This window comes from Taudactylus pleione, unplaced genomic scaffold (genome assembly GCF_031769625.1).
Source record: "Taudactylus pleione unplaced genomic scaffold, aTauple2 ptg000256l, whole genome shotgun sequence".
In the NCBI taxonomy this organism is placed as follows: domain Eukaryota; kingdom Metazoa; phylum Chordata; class Amphibia; order Anura; family Myobatrachidae; genus Taudactylus; species Taudactylus pleione.
The window spans coordinates 2,150,377-2,168,365 of record NW_028284658.1 but is presented as its reverse complement, the minus strand read 5'-3'; the positions used below and the strand labels follow the sequence as shown (position 1 = coordinate 2,168,365).

General features: G+C 38.6%; 1 protein-coding gene across 1 annotated transcript in view; it reads left to right on the top strand.

Moving 5' to 3' along the window:
• CDK5RAP1 (CDK5RAP1 mitochondrial tRNA methylthiotransferase) overlaps window positions 1-2,235 on the top strand; it is a 137,960-nt gene extending 135,725 nt beyond the window's left edge. Inside the window, exon 14 of the mRNA XM_088480556.1 lies at window positions 1,982-2,235. Within this exon, the coding sequence (XP_088336682.1) occupies window positions 1,982-2,005 (24 nt within the window). The 3' untranslated portion in view covers window positions 2,006-2,235. The remainder of the gene's footprint in view (window positions 1-1,981) is intronic.
• Window positions 2,236-17,989: the final 15,754 nt, after the last annotated feature.

Sequence of the window (17,989 nt, the reverse complement as noted above, 5' to 3'; positions counted from 1 at the left end):
AGGGATTTATCGGTAAGTACCAAAATCCTGATCTTGTGATTGTTTACTGACTCCACATATCTCTATTGATTTGACCTTCATCTGTGATGGCTTTATCTCTTTTATTTTTTTTTTTTTGCAGAGTACTGTGTTTGTGTTTTGTATTTTGTTGCTTTTTCTGTTAAAATCAATAAAACTTTGTTGATGGCTCAATAAAACTCACTTGATTTAAAAAAAAAAGAATCCCGGGCCATCAACAGTCTGGAGAATCTTTTTTAAATTTGCTCCTTGGCCTATTTTCCCCATTCACCTTGCATTATTGCAAAAAAGAATGGGTAAAAATTGCAATGTGCAAAGATTGTTTAAAAAATAAACTTGCTTAAATATAAACTCACGACTGTGACTGCAGATCAAGGTGTTTCTACAAAGCCTTAAAACAAGGGGGTAATGTTTTATTTAATGTGTGAGTAATAAAGAAAGCACTTTAGTTATAACATTTTGAACAATTGACCTTGTATTGGGTTTATCAGTCAAAAGAATGACAAATTACTCACTTTTGATTCCATTATAATAGATAATAATAATGTTATCATATGTATGATGTAAAAAATATATATTTTGCTATGTTGCTATATTTACATCATGTTGCAGTCTATATCACATCTCCATTTCCACTAATATTCTGTTTGTTTCTTCACTATCTTTTCCTCCAGTGAAAAATATATTATTTGCATCTAAAACGATTTCATTAGACTTTTAAATCTTAACATATTCAAAGAGGGGATATTGAATGAGAAACAGTCTTCAAATATGTTTATTAGTAGAAATGTAATGTTTTTAAAGTGCAGTATACATGTAAAAGAATGTTGCACCTTTTGTACAATATGGTAGCTGTTTTTGTACATGTTGGGTTCCATCCAGCTGTGGGGACATCTATTTGCTCTCCTAACTGTAATTACTGTGTGATCAGCTTCTGCTTTCTAATAACTGTAGGTACATTATAGGGATACCAACAACAAAGGCTGCATGGGAGGTGTGCCTAACCAAAATGTTTAATCCATCAGAGTGTAAGGCTTAGTTGGCCTATTAAAGACATAACTTACCCTAGGGAATTTGGTTTTTCATTTCTATGTAGACCAGTATTTATCAAGCTGTTCACACACCCAAATAACCTTTCATATCCATACTTGAGCATAGGTCATTGTAAGCTCCTAGGAGCAGGGTCCTCCTCCCCAATGTCTCACGGCCTTCTTCTCTAGCACTTGTATGACAGCCTTCACCTTCATAGATGTACTGTGTATGGAGAATTGTGTTGCTAATTGTTACTTGCGTTCTGTTTATAAGTTGGTTACTGTATTGTAATGTAATGTTCTGTGTACCCTTTACTGTATGTACGGCGCTGCGGACCACTTGTGGCGCCCTATAAATAAAATTTATAATACTACAATCTGTTATTTATCCTTCTCTGCTCAAGCATGGGTGTCTTTGAAACCTGGACTGCTATGGAGTTGTAAGGAAAGAGTTTGCTAAACAATGGTAAAGGCCGTGCTTACTAACCCTCATGTCCACTCCCTTTTATTTCCAAATTTGCTCTCCGTGCACACTTTCAAATCCTTGTCCCAGTGTTCCTTTGTCAATTAAGAGAATAAAGCACAGGGGGATTGCATCAGCGACTCTTCCCAATATGTATATTTATGAATGATCTCACTTTGCATAAGTTTGAGACTTTTAGGGACATATTTATTCGGGAGAGCGGGAATAGCAAAAATCCCAGACCTGGAAATAACTGATTTATTTTTTTTTGTGCTTTTTTTATTTTATATTTCATTTTTATTTCTTGTTTCTTATATGGCAATAAAGATATGTCAGTTGGTGTCAGGTAGAGGTTACTTTCACTCTATAAGCCTCTGTTAGATTCAGCATACAATGACTATTAGTGATGTCAGATCTCTCATGCAACTCTATTGGCTTTCCTATAAAATTATATTTCCTTTGATTACAGTGGAAGCCATCATTTCCCCAGTGACCTGTAACTCTCACTCTGTACATCAGGATGTAGTTTTAAGGTCGACAATAACAATATCAACATCCATAATATTGACACTACAATGATGATAGTTATGAGAACTGTACGTACCGAAACCCTGGCACATTAGATGACCATGCTGGAACTAACAGTTACATGACTGTCGGGACCAGGTAAGTGATCTCTGGGCCACCAAGGTCGATATGCCAACATTCTATTATTTCAGCAGTGTCTACATGATGAATGTTGATGTGGTCCATGTCAACATTATGACCATGTCGACACTAGCATGTCAAGATTATTACACTGTCGACATATACCTAATGCGTGTTCATCAATTTGATGGTCAAAACCCATTACTAATATTTACCAGTCACTTCCCTGGAAGCTGAGGCTGACATTGACTGCTGGGCTCTGTGTGTCTCAGGCTGGACACTGCGACAAATTGAAATGTAAGTGGAAATAATGTGACACTGGAACATATGTACTATCTTATAAAGGTATGTGATCATTATAATGCAAAATTGTTTTTTTTTCATAAATTGCTCTTTACGTACATGTGATTATTAAAATGTGCTTCCAGAATCTAAGAAGCCCACTTGTATCATTGCCCATAAATATAATTCTAAAAGTAAGAAACGGAATACCAACAGTTGTAATGCAGTAATTTATTATCACAGGTGCACGGTATGTAGAAGGCGTTCTTCTCCTACATTATGCATATGTAACTAGCGTGTACAAGCCTTGTGTTCATCAGTTACTCACAAAGGTGTGTGCAAGCGAGAGAAACTACTAATTGATTAAACATGAAGAATGTAGTGAGTCCGGGATCTCCATCCGTTTATGAAGATGCTTATGTATTTTGGCTGCACAAGCAGTTATCCTACAAAAGAAAACAAAAAGAATATGCAGTAAGTTTATCATTTGTATTTTTGTCACAACAGCAGTATCATTGGCACAAACTATAATATAATTGGTTCACACATGCATCTCTTCAGCAACCTAATATGCAACATTTTCATGTTATGGCCTGATTCTGAGATTTGGGGAAATCCAATATTTATGTAAATCTCCAATGTTTGCAGATCTGTGCATGCACAGGAGCCGTATTGTGCAGATCTGTTTCTGTGATGACAGCGCCAGTGCCCCAAAAGCCACAATATGATTGACAGTCTGCTGGCATATGGGGCCGGCGATAGCGTTCTAGGAAATGAGGACGTGCTGATGCCAGTGGCTGTATCCCTGGGTGCAACTTCACAGGCCCTGGCAGCGGGATTTACCCAAACATCCTGAGTAACCTGAGGGTTACTCAGAAAACCGATGTTCACTCAGCTGTTCCAATGCTGCATCTTCGGACGCAGCAGCGGATCAGAGGAGCCGGCAGGAAGCGTCTTTTTACACAAGATGTTTCCTATGGCATTTACCTACTGTTGTGTACAAAGACACAATACCATCCAACTTCGAATCAGCCCATTACTTGGAAAGACAAGCAATATGTCCCTGATTAAAGAGCAACTACAGCTCTGAAATGGTGTATATCACATTTCTGTGACTTTCTGGAATGCTGATACTTTACCTGTTTGTGCTACATTGTAACCTACTGTATATATAATATAGCCAGGGCATTTGTTACACAAGAAGCCCACAACTTCAAAAGGTTAAGATGACACTTTTAGGATTTTCTTTTGTCACTAACACACTGTAGTTGATTAATTGACTGGAGTATATGAAACCATCTTATCTTGGTTAAACTTAACTATATTGATAAAGCTGTTTTTTTAGTCTTTATGTACATACAGTACCTTACTCACCTTTTATAAAATTAAGCATTTTTAATTATGTTTTACACTGTGGTTGTCTTCTTATCCATTTGTATATTGGTACGGGGTGATTTGCTGTCTTATCATTTAGCACAAGTTTGTACTTTATTTATTGAATAAGACCTTTCCCTGGTTTCAAGAGACAGGTGGCCACCCAAGCTGTATCTGTGGATTCTGGATCAACTGCAAGTATGTGCGTTTGGACACCCGTGTGGAAATTACACTCCAGCAGGCTCTGAAGCTCTCAGATAAGTGCTATTGTTTAACAATTCTGTGTCAACAACCTCCCTGCCGAGTCCCTACAAAAACTGTGTACAAGTGTACCTAGAAGAATTTAAAAATGAATGATGATCTGAAGGCAAACTGTGGTCACGCCAAATATTGATTTGATTTAGATTTCTCTTCTGTTCATTCACTTTGCATTTTCTTAATTGATAAGAATAAACCAACACTTTTTTTCTATTTTAAAGCATTCTTACTATGCAGCATTTTTTCCACACTTGCCCAAAACTTTTGCACAGTACTGTGTGTGTATTATATGTATATATCTCCAGCAAACCTATATGTATGACAAAAGGAAATCAGGCCTCACTCACCAAGTTGGCAATAATTTTACAACATAGTCCGTTATTCCAACAACGTTTCGGGGACAAGCCCTGTATTCAGAGACATCAACATACATCAATCTGTATGTTGATGTCCTTGAAGATGGGTGTTGTACCCGAAATGTTGAATTATAGCCAGCCTGGTGAGTGCCGCCCGACTTCCTTCTTTCTGCATTGGGTGTCAATACATCCTAGGAAGGAATTTTGTTATCCTCGTCACAAGGATAACATAAAGGCTTCACGTACTTGACAGTCTCCTGAGTGCCGCTTTATTTCTGCTTTGTATGATTGGGGCTTAACCCCTGAAGTGAGCACCGGAGCGAATTACCCCAGATGGGGCCCGGAGTGCCGGAGCATACGGCTCGGTGTATGTGTGTGTGTATATATATATATATATATATATATATATATATGTATATATATATATATATATGCAGAAGTACTATTCTTTATTTTATTGTGATCCATATTTTGCAACTATTTGAACCATTTGCCCATTAATCCTCACCTACCTGTGCTACAAAAAGACAGTGTGATGTTTTTATACATCGTTATTTGATGTTCAGGGAACTGGATTTCATTATGCTGTTATCCGCTATGGATGTATGGAGTGTAACATTTGTTTGGAAATAAAATCCCTAGGTATGTATGAATTGGCATTTTTGCAGTGGGATTTAAAATGTCCATTTTTTTTAAAAGACAGCAACTGTCGTATTGCTTTTTTAAAAAAAATGCTACTTTAAATCCTGCAGCAAAACCTCGGATTAATAACTCCCCACATTTTGTCATGTACATGTTTGCATTTTTTTTTAACAATGTGCTAGATGTAAAAGAGCTTACTTTGGCTGGAGTGCATACTGTTGAGTGTCCAGGTTTTCCGCTTGGTGGCAATAGTGGTAAGACCACTTTTAGGTCAACTACAATGCAAAACAAGCCATTAGTCATTGTAAATATTTCAAACAAAAATCATTGTATTGAAATATCTTTAAAAATATATGGTAAGCAATCCACATTACACGTATAGTAGCATCAGACTTAGCTCACACATATTTATACCTGACAAGGAAAGTGTTGGATCTGTGAATTAAGTAGTATTTAATATAGTACATTTTGGTGGCTAGTTGAAAGCATCTTTTCACCCCACATTGTATGTGTATTTGCCTGTAATGTTAGATTTAGGGGTTGGGTATGGGAACCCAACAGTCAGGATGCAGTCGGTCACAGTACCGATAGATTTTTGTAAGTATTATAACCCTTACCCTAACCCTTTCCTTCCGTAGCCTAACCATTAACCCTCCCCCCTGACCCTAATACCTCCCCAATCTGTCGGGATTCTGACAGTCAAAATACCAGTGTCTGTATTGTGACCGTTGGCACCCTGACTGCCAGGATGCCAACTTCATCCCAGAGTTGTATTACTTCATCATCTGTGAGATTTTATAGTGACTGAGCAAGGTACGTCAGCAGTAGGTGAGGCCAATGTAAAGTACAGTACTATACTGTAGATCTCATAAAGGATAGATGATTAAAAAAAAAAAGATTGGTTAGTTAACATTTCAGGCATTAAATATGCAGTACAATTAATAGTGTAAAGACACCTACAATGTACACCCCCCCATAAAAAAAATAATAATACATTCTATGTAGGTTTTTATGGATCACTTGCCCAAAAATAACTTACTTTTTATAGCATCAAGTAATAGAGAGAGTTTATCAAGAATAGCAGCTATAATGTTCTAAAAGAAAAAAAAAAAGCCATATAAAACTTATGCACAATATAGTCTATATAACATAACCTGTGAGATGATAATATGATGTACTTCATTCCTCTTATATTTTTATACAGTAAAATATTACTTCATGTACAGTACAGGGTGTGCTGGCCATCATATTCATGTACCAAAATACTGAAATGTTTGAAGAAGTATTTGTATTATGATGCTGACAAGTATTCCAAACAGTAATATTTTCTTATATAAAGCATGCAAGTAAATTGTGCTACAGTGTGCTGTCCAGCAAAGACTTTCTACCGCAGAGTCATTTATGTTGGAGTATTCCCTCACCTTCCCTCTTACAAACAGTAAGGCTGATGTTTAAATGGCTAAAAGGGTTATTATATACAACAAAGAACTCAGATTACAAAACCAATTGTGTCTCAATTATGCTACATTCAGCACACTGCTTCACTGAATATAGCAATCTGTAAAGAGCATTTACATTAAATAGGAGACGGCAAGTCTAACTTCAAATTAGGATCTGCAAGAAAATTAAAAAGTACTTATCTTGTAAGCAGATATGTACTTCTCAAGAAAATATAGGAATGCTTTGCAGATGCAAACAGCATGATTGACAGAATGTATATTAATAAGTTTGATTCAAGATTTTTATTTTTTTATTGTGAAAGTAAATATAACTACATGTTGTTTTATGCTCATGTCTAATAATTGGTATCTCTTTTCAAAGGAAAAACAAGTAGGGGCATGCAATACTTACATCATTGCATCCACAACCCGAGTTTTCAGAGGTCACGATCGCATAAATTATAGCTCTAGAACATAAAAAAATCTACTTTAGTTTTTATAGTGGAAGGTAGTACAGACCCTTCACATATTGGTATGGTTGACTCTGCTATTCTTTTATAGTTTTACCCTGGAAGACTGTGGTTTGATTAGGATAGTACAATAAAAATAGGTCATGGGGTAAATTTACCAAGAATCGTGTTTGACAATTGAAAACCCAAATTTACTAATCAGCGTATTTGACTGGCTGTTTACATTCGATGGGGATACTCAGTGATTTCTGTTATGTGCAAGATCAATCAATTTGCCCCGTTTACAAAAGGCTCTTTTGCCAAAACATAGCATGAAAAAAAAAGCATAACCAGCCCCAGACCTCTGAGCAGGGGCATATCTATAATGGGTGCAAGGTGTGCGGGGAACACTGGCCACGCACCCATACTTACCTCTCCGGAGTCCCACGTCGGAGCAGGCGTCCGGCTCTGTAAAACGACTGGAAAATGGCTGCGGCGGCCATTTTCCCGTCGCTTGCGCATGCACAGTACAGGGAAAATGGGGCCATTTTCCCGGTGACCTGTGCATACACTATAGACTCTGGGCACACTCTAGTACCCAGAGTCTATAACTCTGGCCGCGCACAGCTTAGTGCGCTGACGGGCGGAGAGGAGGGGGCCCGTGTCGGAGACTGCACACGGGCCCCCTCCTCTCTAGAAACGCCCCTACCTCTGAGTCTGGTCTCATACAGGAAAAATGTTGGGAAAACCCAGTGTGGGGTCCCCTCTATTTTCCAGTAATCAGCACAGGGCTGATCCAGTCAGAGGGCTTACACAATACACAGAGTCACACAGTGTCATAGAAAAAGAATCCCATATACACGGCCAGCTAATTAATCTGAGTCTTAGCCAAATAGTGCTCAGGTGGGTCCTATGATTCTCAGTGAAGCACAGTAAAATACAGTGTGTACTTACAGTGCTTCCATGTCTGTGGTTTTGCAAATGTATATTTTTGTTTTACTAAGCCCCCGGGATATCTACTTGAAGAAAAGGACTGACCAGCACCATGGAGTGGGTAAGTACGTATGTAGTGTGAGCGCCTGTGTAATAAATAGTTAGGTGTCTGTGTATTATTATTTTTTTTTAAATAAATTTTCTTTACAGTAGGGCTACAAGTGCCATGGGGCAGGCTTGCTGGGATCTGTAGTCCCACTGCAAAGTAACAATATTACTTCTTTCTTTTACACCATTACCCCTGCATTCACTGCCACCGGGGATGTGGGAAAGAGCCCTGGGAATTCATCCCAAGGCTGGTTGATCCTTGGGGGGGGTGGACCCCATCTTATATTTGGGATATCTACTTTCTGAGGATTGCCAGCACTGGGTTGACCAGTTTGGGGCTGGTTTGCATTATGGCAGGGGGACCCCACACTGTGTGTCTCCCTGCTATAGTGTAAGCCACCTGGCTAGTTCTGGTGCTGGTTACTGGAAATATGGGGGAACCCATATTTCTAGTACCAGAGTGGGCTCAGAGGTCCGGGGCTGGTTATGTTTTTGGGCGAGGAACACCCAACTTTTTTATTTCAAATTCATTACCCTTTAACCTATAAACACACACAAGCACTGCATGGATGACACAAATCTGTGCAGTGCTTCTGCACAATATGTAGCTCACAGGCATTTCTATTGATTTCTATTCTGCTTCTTGTTCGATCGTGTTTTGAAACAATTCTTCGTAAATCCGTGAGCTGTATTCCTGTCTATGAAAGTGATGGCGGGTTGGTTCGATTGTATATCAACTTCTATTTTTGTGTTTGGTTGTCTATTGGAGCAGCACAGATGGTGTAATGGTTAGCATTACTGCCTCACAGCACTAAGTACGTGGGTTCAATTCCCACCACGGCCCTACCTGTGTGGAGTTTGTATATTCTCCCTGTGCTTGCGTGAGTTTCCTCTGTATACTCCAGTTTCCTCCCGCAAAAAAATTATCCCTAGTGTGTGTGTGTAGATGTGATAGGGAACATAGATTGTGGCTTCACTGGGACAGGGACTGATGTGAATGGCCAAATATTCTCTGTAAAAGTGCTGCGGAATATGTGTGCGCTATATAAATAACTGGTAATAATAATAATATTTCTGTGTGGGTTCATGTTTTTGCAAACTCAGGGGAAACGCCCACGGGAATGAAATCTTGGCCAGACACTATTCTTATCCCATACAGTTTTAAACCATATACATTTGTTTTTTCCATCAAAATGTCTATTAATCTCTCATTTCTAATATTTGAGGTAATTTTTTTAAAATGTTATTTGTACTATAACAAATCATAGCTGTTAGACAAATATTTTAATTAAACTGGAGACTTTTACCAACTTCTAATGAAAGATTAGATTTGTTTGAACTTGAATTCTCTGATGTAACCTCTACTGTAATCGAACAATACAGAATGCAACAAATTAAGGTTTAGGAGGAAAAAATTTGTAGGTTAAAAAAAATGCCAACTATGAGGTCTTCCAGGCCTCGAGAAAGACCATATATTAAAATCAGAACAGACTAGTTTCCTCTAGTCCGCTGTGGTACTAAATTCAGCAGTGCTATATGTCACTGACAGCCTGTCATTAAATCAGAGTGTATCTGTTTTATTCTGAATTGCTGCCAAACTGTCTTGTCAGCTTGTCCGCTCCTGCATTGAGTAACCTGGTTCCACCCATGTAATGCCTGCAGCCAACCGGATTTTGTTTAGCCCTGCAGTATTACACTAAATTCAGTGAACAGCTCGTAGAGTTCAAAAATGTGGGTGCACCTTTCTGTAGTTGAATCAAAGTGAAAATTTACTTTTAAAGTCAAGCTACATCTTATTAAATGTTTTACATTTTAAAAATCAAAATCTGTGCAAATGATCCATATACAGGTTATTGGAACAATTGGTAAAAATATATGGAAATATGTCTTACCCTATATTGAATCCGACTGACGCACCATTATATGCTATTATTACCTTCACCGCTACAGTCTGTCATAGAAATGAAATGAGACATTAGAGGGAATGTTATTAACATTTTCCTTGGACTCTGGTGATGGGTATTTGATATGCACATCGATTGTTTTACCAATGCATGGGTTTTAAATGCTATATTTTTACTGATTAAATGGTATGGCATGACATTAGATAAGCCTACTTTATTTTTATGAATTTCGCATAATATTGCATTCTCTAATTAGTCAATAAGAATCATACTACACTAAGTTTTGCTTCCTGTACTGTGGACCTGATTCAGAACCGGACGCTCTGACAGAGCGCTCGCTCTGAATCAGGGCCGTCCCTCTGAATTTTTAGAGCGGCCGCTTGCATAGCTGTGGGTGACCGCCCACAGCTATAGCGAGCGGCCAGGAAGATGGTCGCGATCATCACGACCATCGGGCTTGCGACGAGACCCCTGTGGTAGGGTCTCGCTGCCACAAGCCCTGGAGTGCTTTCGGCTCTATCAGAGCCGAGAGCACTCCCACTGACATCACTTGTGATGTCAGTGGGGCCGGCCCCAGATGGTAGGCGTTCCCATGGGAACGCCTGTCTGGGCAGCCACGCCCCCGGCACGCCCAACAAAGGGGGCGTGCGGTCACTCACCATCGACAGCACGCCCCCTTTGAAGCGAGACCCGGAGCGACGGCTTGGCTGTTGCTATCCGGGTCTCGCGCATGCGCACGACGGAGCCGGCTCCCTCGTGCCCATGCGCACTGGGCCAACATCGACCCGCTTGCGAGCGGGTCTGAATCAGGCCCTGTGTGTGTTTATGTGTGTGTGTGTGTGTGTGTGTGTATGTATATGTGTATATATATATATGTAATTATGTGTGTGTGTGTGTGTGTGTGTGTGTGTGTATGTATGTATGTATGTATATATATATATATATATATATATATATATATATATAAATATAAAATATGTATGTACAGTGTCCTGGTTTGGCACTCACTGCTCCTCCCGATGATAATGGCCTGGGTGTGCACATACGGAAGCAAATGCACAAGGTAAGTGTGATGCCACACACAGCGGCAAACACAATGCGTCACTCCAGGGCTTGTAAATATGAAATCTTTAATGAGATGTGTCCCGAAACATTGCATTAAAGATTTCATATTTACAAGTCCTGGAGTGACGCATTGTGTTTGCCACTGTGTGTGGCACCACACTTACCTTGTGTGTGTGTATATATATATATGTATGTATGTATGTATATATATATATATATATATATATATATATATTTATATAAATTTGTTTTTTCTTTTTACAGTCTGCCGGCGCTCACTCAATCAGCTCAGTCTGCTCCGGTGCACAAATCAAAAATCCAATAGAATTCACAGACTAAATGGCACTCGGAGACAACAATCCATTATAAATTCATATGTATTAATCAAACGTTTTCAGGGTCTATGCACCAATTTAAGAGTGAAGTCCTCACATTGTCTAACGTGTAGTGATATTCCTGTTGTCTGCTCCTTAGAAAAGCAGACTGGTTTAGCTGATTCTTATTGGACACTTTCCAAACAAGAAAATACCATTTGGAGACTCCTAGTGACATGCGATTTGGAGTCGCATGTCACATGAGGAGAGAGTGCACTTTATGTACAAGAACTATTGTAAACCCCTAGGTATATGGAGGTTGGATAGTGCCCCACTGTAGGTATATAGAGGGTTAATATAGTTTGTCAGCCTATGGGAAGTTAGAGAGTCAGCTAGGGGGAGGAGTTTTGTTTTACTTAGTTTAATGTTAGGCAGGGCTCTGCCTCTTTTTTTTCCTCGGACTTTCCCTCCCTCCCACCTTCCTTGTCACATTTTGGGCGGCAGGATCGAACGGCAGGACAATGGTTATTTTGCTGCAATTAATTATGGGTGCAATCATCTTCAGTAGATGGCTGTATTTACCCTAATGGCCGGGCCTTTTTTGTGTGTATTGGTGGAAGATTTGGAGACCCTAGTTTACTTGCTTGCAAGTATGGTGGAGATTAGTGGATTTGCTTTAGTCGGTTTGGCCATTGGTCTTCTGCCATTTCATTCTTACCACCAACAGTAGTTTAAGATTTTTGTGAATTTTAAATAAAGGCTGATCAAAGTTTTTAAAATAGCAATAAAGTTGTCCATGTCATTATTTTATATGTTATTTGTAAATAGTTGTAAAATTAAATTGGGTATGTTTCAAATCCTACCTATGCCGATAGGGCGTTTTTTGGTAAGTGTTGTTTCTCAGTCTCCTAAGAAGAGACTTATGGAGCGTACACACGGTCAGATTTGTCAGATTTGTCAGATGAACGATTAAACGATTTGAACGATTTGGACGATTTGACCAAAGTTTTGAACGATTTGAACGATTGAACGATTTTTGACTGCATTAAAATGAATGGAATCGTCCAAGTCTGACTGCAGACCCATCAGATGTCAGATATCGTTATCTGACAAACGGGAACGCGCATCGTTGATCGTCCATCGTTCAGGCATGTCAGATATGAACGATTTTCCATCAGATATGAACGACTGAACGATTTTTAAATCGTTATCGTCCATATCTGAAGAAAAAATCTGATCGTGTGTATGCACCATTAGGGGTATATTTACTAAGGTGCGGGTTTTTAGAAGTGGTTTTGTTGCCCATAGCAACCAATCAGATTCTAGCCATTACCTTCTAGAAGGTGCTAGATAAATGTTAAGTAGAATCTGATTGGTTGCTATGGGCAACATATCCACTTCTAAAAACCCGCACCTTAGTAAATATACCTCTTAAAGTGCTTCAACTGTTAAACAGTGGATGAAACATTTCAATAATTGAAGCTCTGAAGTTCTTGTAGTGTAAAGCCCTGTACACACCAGATGATATTTTGAACAATTTGGTGGATTCCAATGCATTGAAACAACAAATAGTACAAATCGTCAAGTGTGTACACACTATGTGCGCTTCAGTGGCATCGTCTGTCATTTCTTCAGGGCTTCCCTACATGCAGTTCAAACTGACAATCTCATTAACGATTCCCTGCAAATTGTGCAGTGTGTACGCACTACCGGACGACCAGGCGATATGTTAAAATTATATAGTTAACGATCTAACCACCATACGATGCAAGATAAATCCTTTGGTCGTTTGGAAGATTGCGCAGTGTGTATGCACTATATTGTTTGTCAGGGAGTTAAAGTCAAATCTGGATGACCAACACATCGTTTGCAAGTTGTCTAGTGTGTACCCAGCATTACAGACAATGTACAGTGTCTGCCTTCCGATGGGAAACACATCAGTAATCAGAGCTTCATCATGATACATTTCTTTGGCTGGACAGAGATGCATTCTATAATTCCCATGTTAGTTGATAAAAAAAAATCAGATTATTTAATTCTCTTTTAAAATAAATGTTTATATTCGTTATTGTCTAGTCACATTTGTACTTACAATACCAGCGACGACTTCTTTATTTCCAACTTTTATAGTTACTGATAATTTTAGAAATGCTACTGTTCCACTGGTATCCATTGTGCATTGAATTCCTTTTAATGTTAGAGTTAACTGGACAACTCCGTCAACCTGTAGAAGGAGAAATCATTTTGATAAATTAATGAAATTGTTAAATACTATCTCTATAAATGTAAGATGTTCAATAGGTTTATTTTATTTTTAATACTGTATATACTTTGTGTGCAATAAAACAGCGACAGAGAGAAGTGTGAGTTTAGGTGATTACAGAGAGAGAGGAGAGGTTCTTTCCTGATGCACTAAAATATGCCTTCACTAAACACTGAGCTTGTGGATCATCTTAAAGGAAACTAACAAATGCCTTGTAGGAAAGCTGGAGTTCAGCAACGAATATTACTAAAATAAGAAGATACTAAAAGGAAACAGAAGAAAGGATTTCTTATTGTCAGAATGTGACCTACATTTTTAAACTGATGCCCCCAAGCTCAATGTAGTAAATATCAGGAGCTGCTTAACCTAAGATACAGTGCACCCCATATAAAGTTTTTATATTAAGACACCTTCCCTTAACATCTGGTAAAACTTATTTTTCTTTTATTTCACTTTAGAATGTAGTCCCTAACTAAAGCACCAGTTTTAGTCTGTGATTTAAGCTGGTGATATCAGGAAGGATCACTATACTATTGACAAGAGCAAGTCAATCTATATGAATATTAAACGCTTGTGGGTTTGCCTTTGCTGAATAAACTTTCCAGTCCAGCTCTGATTCACACACTATTCTGAAAATAAAAATGGCCACGGATCTATTGCTGCCAACCAAAACCGAAGGTGACAATAAGAAAACAACTATTTCACAAGACTATTAACATAAAAGTAGTACAGTATGTATAGCCAGTTCTACTCCCATTCTTCCTGAACACATTAGAGGAAAAGCCGTGTTAGGCTCTCAGAAAATACAGTAGTGTATCCTGCTTCATCTGTTGCTTTACCACACACTACAGTCAACTGTTTCTGCAGAAGCTAAAATAACAAACAGAAAGCTACAACAATTTTTCTCAGAGAAGCTCAAAATCGGTTGTGTAAATGTGCCATTCAATAGACATTTCATTATATCATCGCATAACTTACGGGTAGTAAAATTGTAATGCCTTCAATTTTGCCTTTGTCTAATGTCTGTGAAATAAATAAGAAACAAGATATTAATACATGTCATAATTCAATTCTACTTTTACATTTTAAAAGATTTGGCGGTTTATATAGATGGCACATGTACACATTTTATCTATACAGCAGTTTTGACTATGGAATCATTGCTAATTACAGCCTGTGCCGCCGCTGGTTTTCATCCCAGTTTTCAGGAAATTTAAAACCAGTCGGAACAATCAGGAAATTTCTTCAGAAACCGTGAAAAATGCTTTTTTCTATATATATTATTTTAATAGTAATTTAAAAAATGGCAGCTACAGTTTACCATGTTTCATATAGTCTTCCCCTGCACATGCATTCAGGGGGGAGCGTTTCTATATGTTCCCCTACCCTGTCACTCAGATGATGTATAAGAATGATCAAAGGGAGAGGGATAAGTCAGGGTGGGGGAATAGGGAGAAGACCGTGTAGGGGAGGGACATGGAGAGATCAGGTACTGTAGTAACTTCAGCTTATTTGAATACTGAAAGAAAAAGTACATAACACAGGTAACAGGGCCTGATTCAGAGATAGTTGGTAAAGCAGCTGTGGTTGCAGTCGTTCTTACAATAGGAGTTAAGGCAACAGGTAAATGCTAATCTCAGCCTCCTCGTTGTGCACCACTGTGTGATTGAGTGTACGAGCGGTGAGAGGCTCACTTTCAGGTTCCGTAGTCTGTTCACGTGCAATAGGTGAATGCTAATCTCAGCCTTCTCTTTGTGCACCACTGTTATGGAGTGTACGAGCGGTGAGAGATCCACTTTCAGGCTGCATAGTCTGTTCATGTGCAATAAAGGGGTCTATCTACTAAGCAGTGTTAGGAGACAGAGTGAAAAGTGATAAGGTATCAGCCAATCAGCTCCCAACTGTTATTTTTCGATCACAGCCTGTGAGATGGCAGTTGGGAGCTGATTGGCTGGCACCTTATCACTTATCGCTTTTCACTCTGTCTCCTAACTGCTTAGTAAATAGACCCCTTGGGTTCTTGCCAGTGCAGTACAGGATTCCTGGACTTTTCACGCATGCACACTAGCAAAATATCGCTGAGCTGTAGGAACATCGGAATAGTGTCCATTTCTGAATCAGGCCCATAGTGTTATTAGCATTAATGTTACATTTATAATTTTATGTATGTACCACTGCAATTTCTGCTAAATTTTTGACAGGAAAATTTGATATTTTGACCAGGAAAACCAGGAAATGGAGAATTTCAAAGTGTAAACACTGATCACAGCCCTCTTTATAAATAGACCACCACGCTCAGCTCCTGGTGCACATAGTGGGGGAGTTGTATAAATTCATGGAAAGTTCCAACTAATCAACTTCTAATTGCCATTTTACAGGCTGTATTTGAAAAATGATAGAAGCTGAGTGGTTGATAGTTTTTTTCTCACCAGTTTATCTCCCTCCAAGGTTTGATACATCTCCCACAGTATGAAGTAATATATCTTGGTAGTAAACTGCTGATGAATACATAATCAAACATTATCTATCTAGTCAGCTAACTTTTGTGTTTTCTGGATGTTAGACTTTGCCATTGCTAGCCACTGACATGATGGAAATCCTGCCACTAATCTGCAAATTATTGTAAGAAAACTAGGAAAAGGTGTGTACAGTATCTGAAAGTATTTAAGATAGTGATCAAAGGTGTCATCCCATCAGTAATCTCATTGAAGGACACTGCAGCTGGTCGCTTTCAGCCAATGCAGAGAACGACCTATAACAGAGGGGATGTAATCAGCATCCCGACTGTCAGAATCCTGACAGATTGCGGAGGTAAGTATTAGGATCAAGTGGAGACTTAGGGTTAGGGGGATGGTTAGGTTTAGGTTGTGAGATGGGAGGGTTAGATTTAGGCTGCGGGAGGAGTGGGTTAAGGGGAGGGTTAGGGTTAGGCATTGGGGCGAGGTTTAGGCTGTGGGACGGAAGGATTAGGCTGCAGGAGGCGTGGGTTAAGGGAAGGGTTAGGCTGCGTGAGGCGTGAGGGGTGGATTAGGGGGAGGGTTAGGATTAGGATGCTGGTCAGGAGGGTTAGGGTTATGTTGCAGGAGAGGTGGCTTAGGGTAAGGGTCATAATACTTACGGAAATCTGTCAAGATTCTGACTTTCGGGATGCCGCTGTCGGTATTCTGGCCATCGGCATCCTGACCGTCAGGATCCCGTACCCAACCCTAACAGAGAACAATAGCTTGCACAAAAATTCAAACTGAATGCAAAATACAGATGTGTCCTCATACACCTTTCTTTTTTTGCTTCATTTGGCACGAGATGCCAGCACGGCTAAGATGCACTATGACGAGTAGCAATTAGATAGACCCCAATTTTTTTTTTCTTGCAAAAGTATTTGGATAAAGTATTAGATTAAAGTAGCAAATTTTAAGAAATATCACAAGGCGTGGATAATACACAGATTCAAAGGCATGGCACATTTGGCCAAACTGCTCGATTTTAGGAATGTGTATCTAAAATTGTTTTCAAATAATCATATTTAGTCCTAATAGTTTTGATGGTGATTTATTTACAAAGATTATGAGAGCAATTTAGCAATCTGATAGACTTTAATCGAAATGTAAAAAATTTGACTTTTAAATGACTTCTTACCTCACTGTAAATATTAGAATTACAACGTAAGACATGAGTAGAATTTAAGCACAGGGCTTCAAAAGCAATATGAGGCTACAGAGCAGAGCTGGGAGAGGATGATCATATTTTAGCGATGCTAATCGTAATCTACTTTTTTTTACGTTTGTCTTTTTATACTTTGCTACATGTAGACATGTATGTTTCAGAAAGCAATTACATTGATCATTTATATAATAGGATAATAGTAGCATTGAAGCCTATGAATTGTCATTCACATACTGTATATATTTCTATACAAACATACAGTGTAACATTTTTATTACCGTTGTAACCGCTGTTGTAGTAAACTTCAGGCTTTCCAAAACAGCGTTCAGCACTGTTGCAGAAATTACAATAACATGACTTATAGCTTCTTGCAGAGTTGCGGTTACTGTACCCAACGGATATGAGACGCCATTCACAATAGTCTAGAACATAAAATAAAGATAAGTTTCTTGTTATACTGTGAATTCTTCATTAAATATTCAAGCTTTGTACTGTAAATTGTTCAAATGACATTTAGCTGTTAGTAAGAAGAAAAGATAACGTATATTGTTTGGCTCTTTCAGGGAAATTGGTACAAATATAATTCATACACTAAAACAAGAAAATAAGAAACTATATTTTATAATAATGATGCACTTTTCATCCCACTTAAAGCCACAATCTTCTCTTTATCCAGGAATTGATTGTCTAGCCAATTGTGTTAAATAGAAATATATAGCAACAAGGTAGCTTCTGATCACAATATGAAAATAATAAAAAAAAGATTATACAGTATGTCT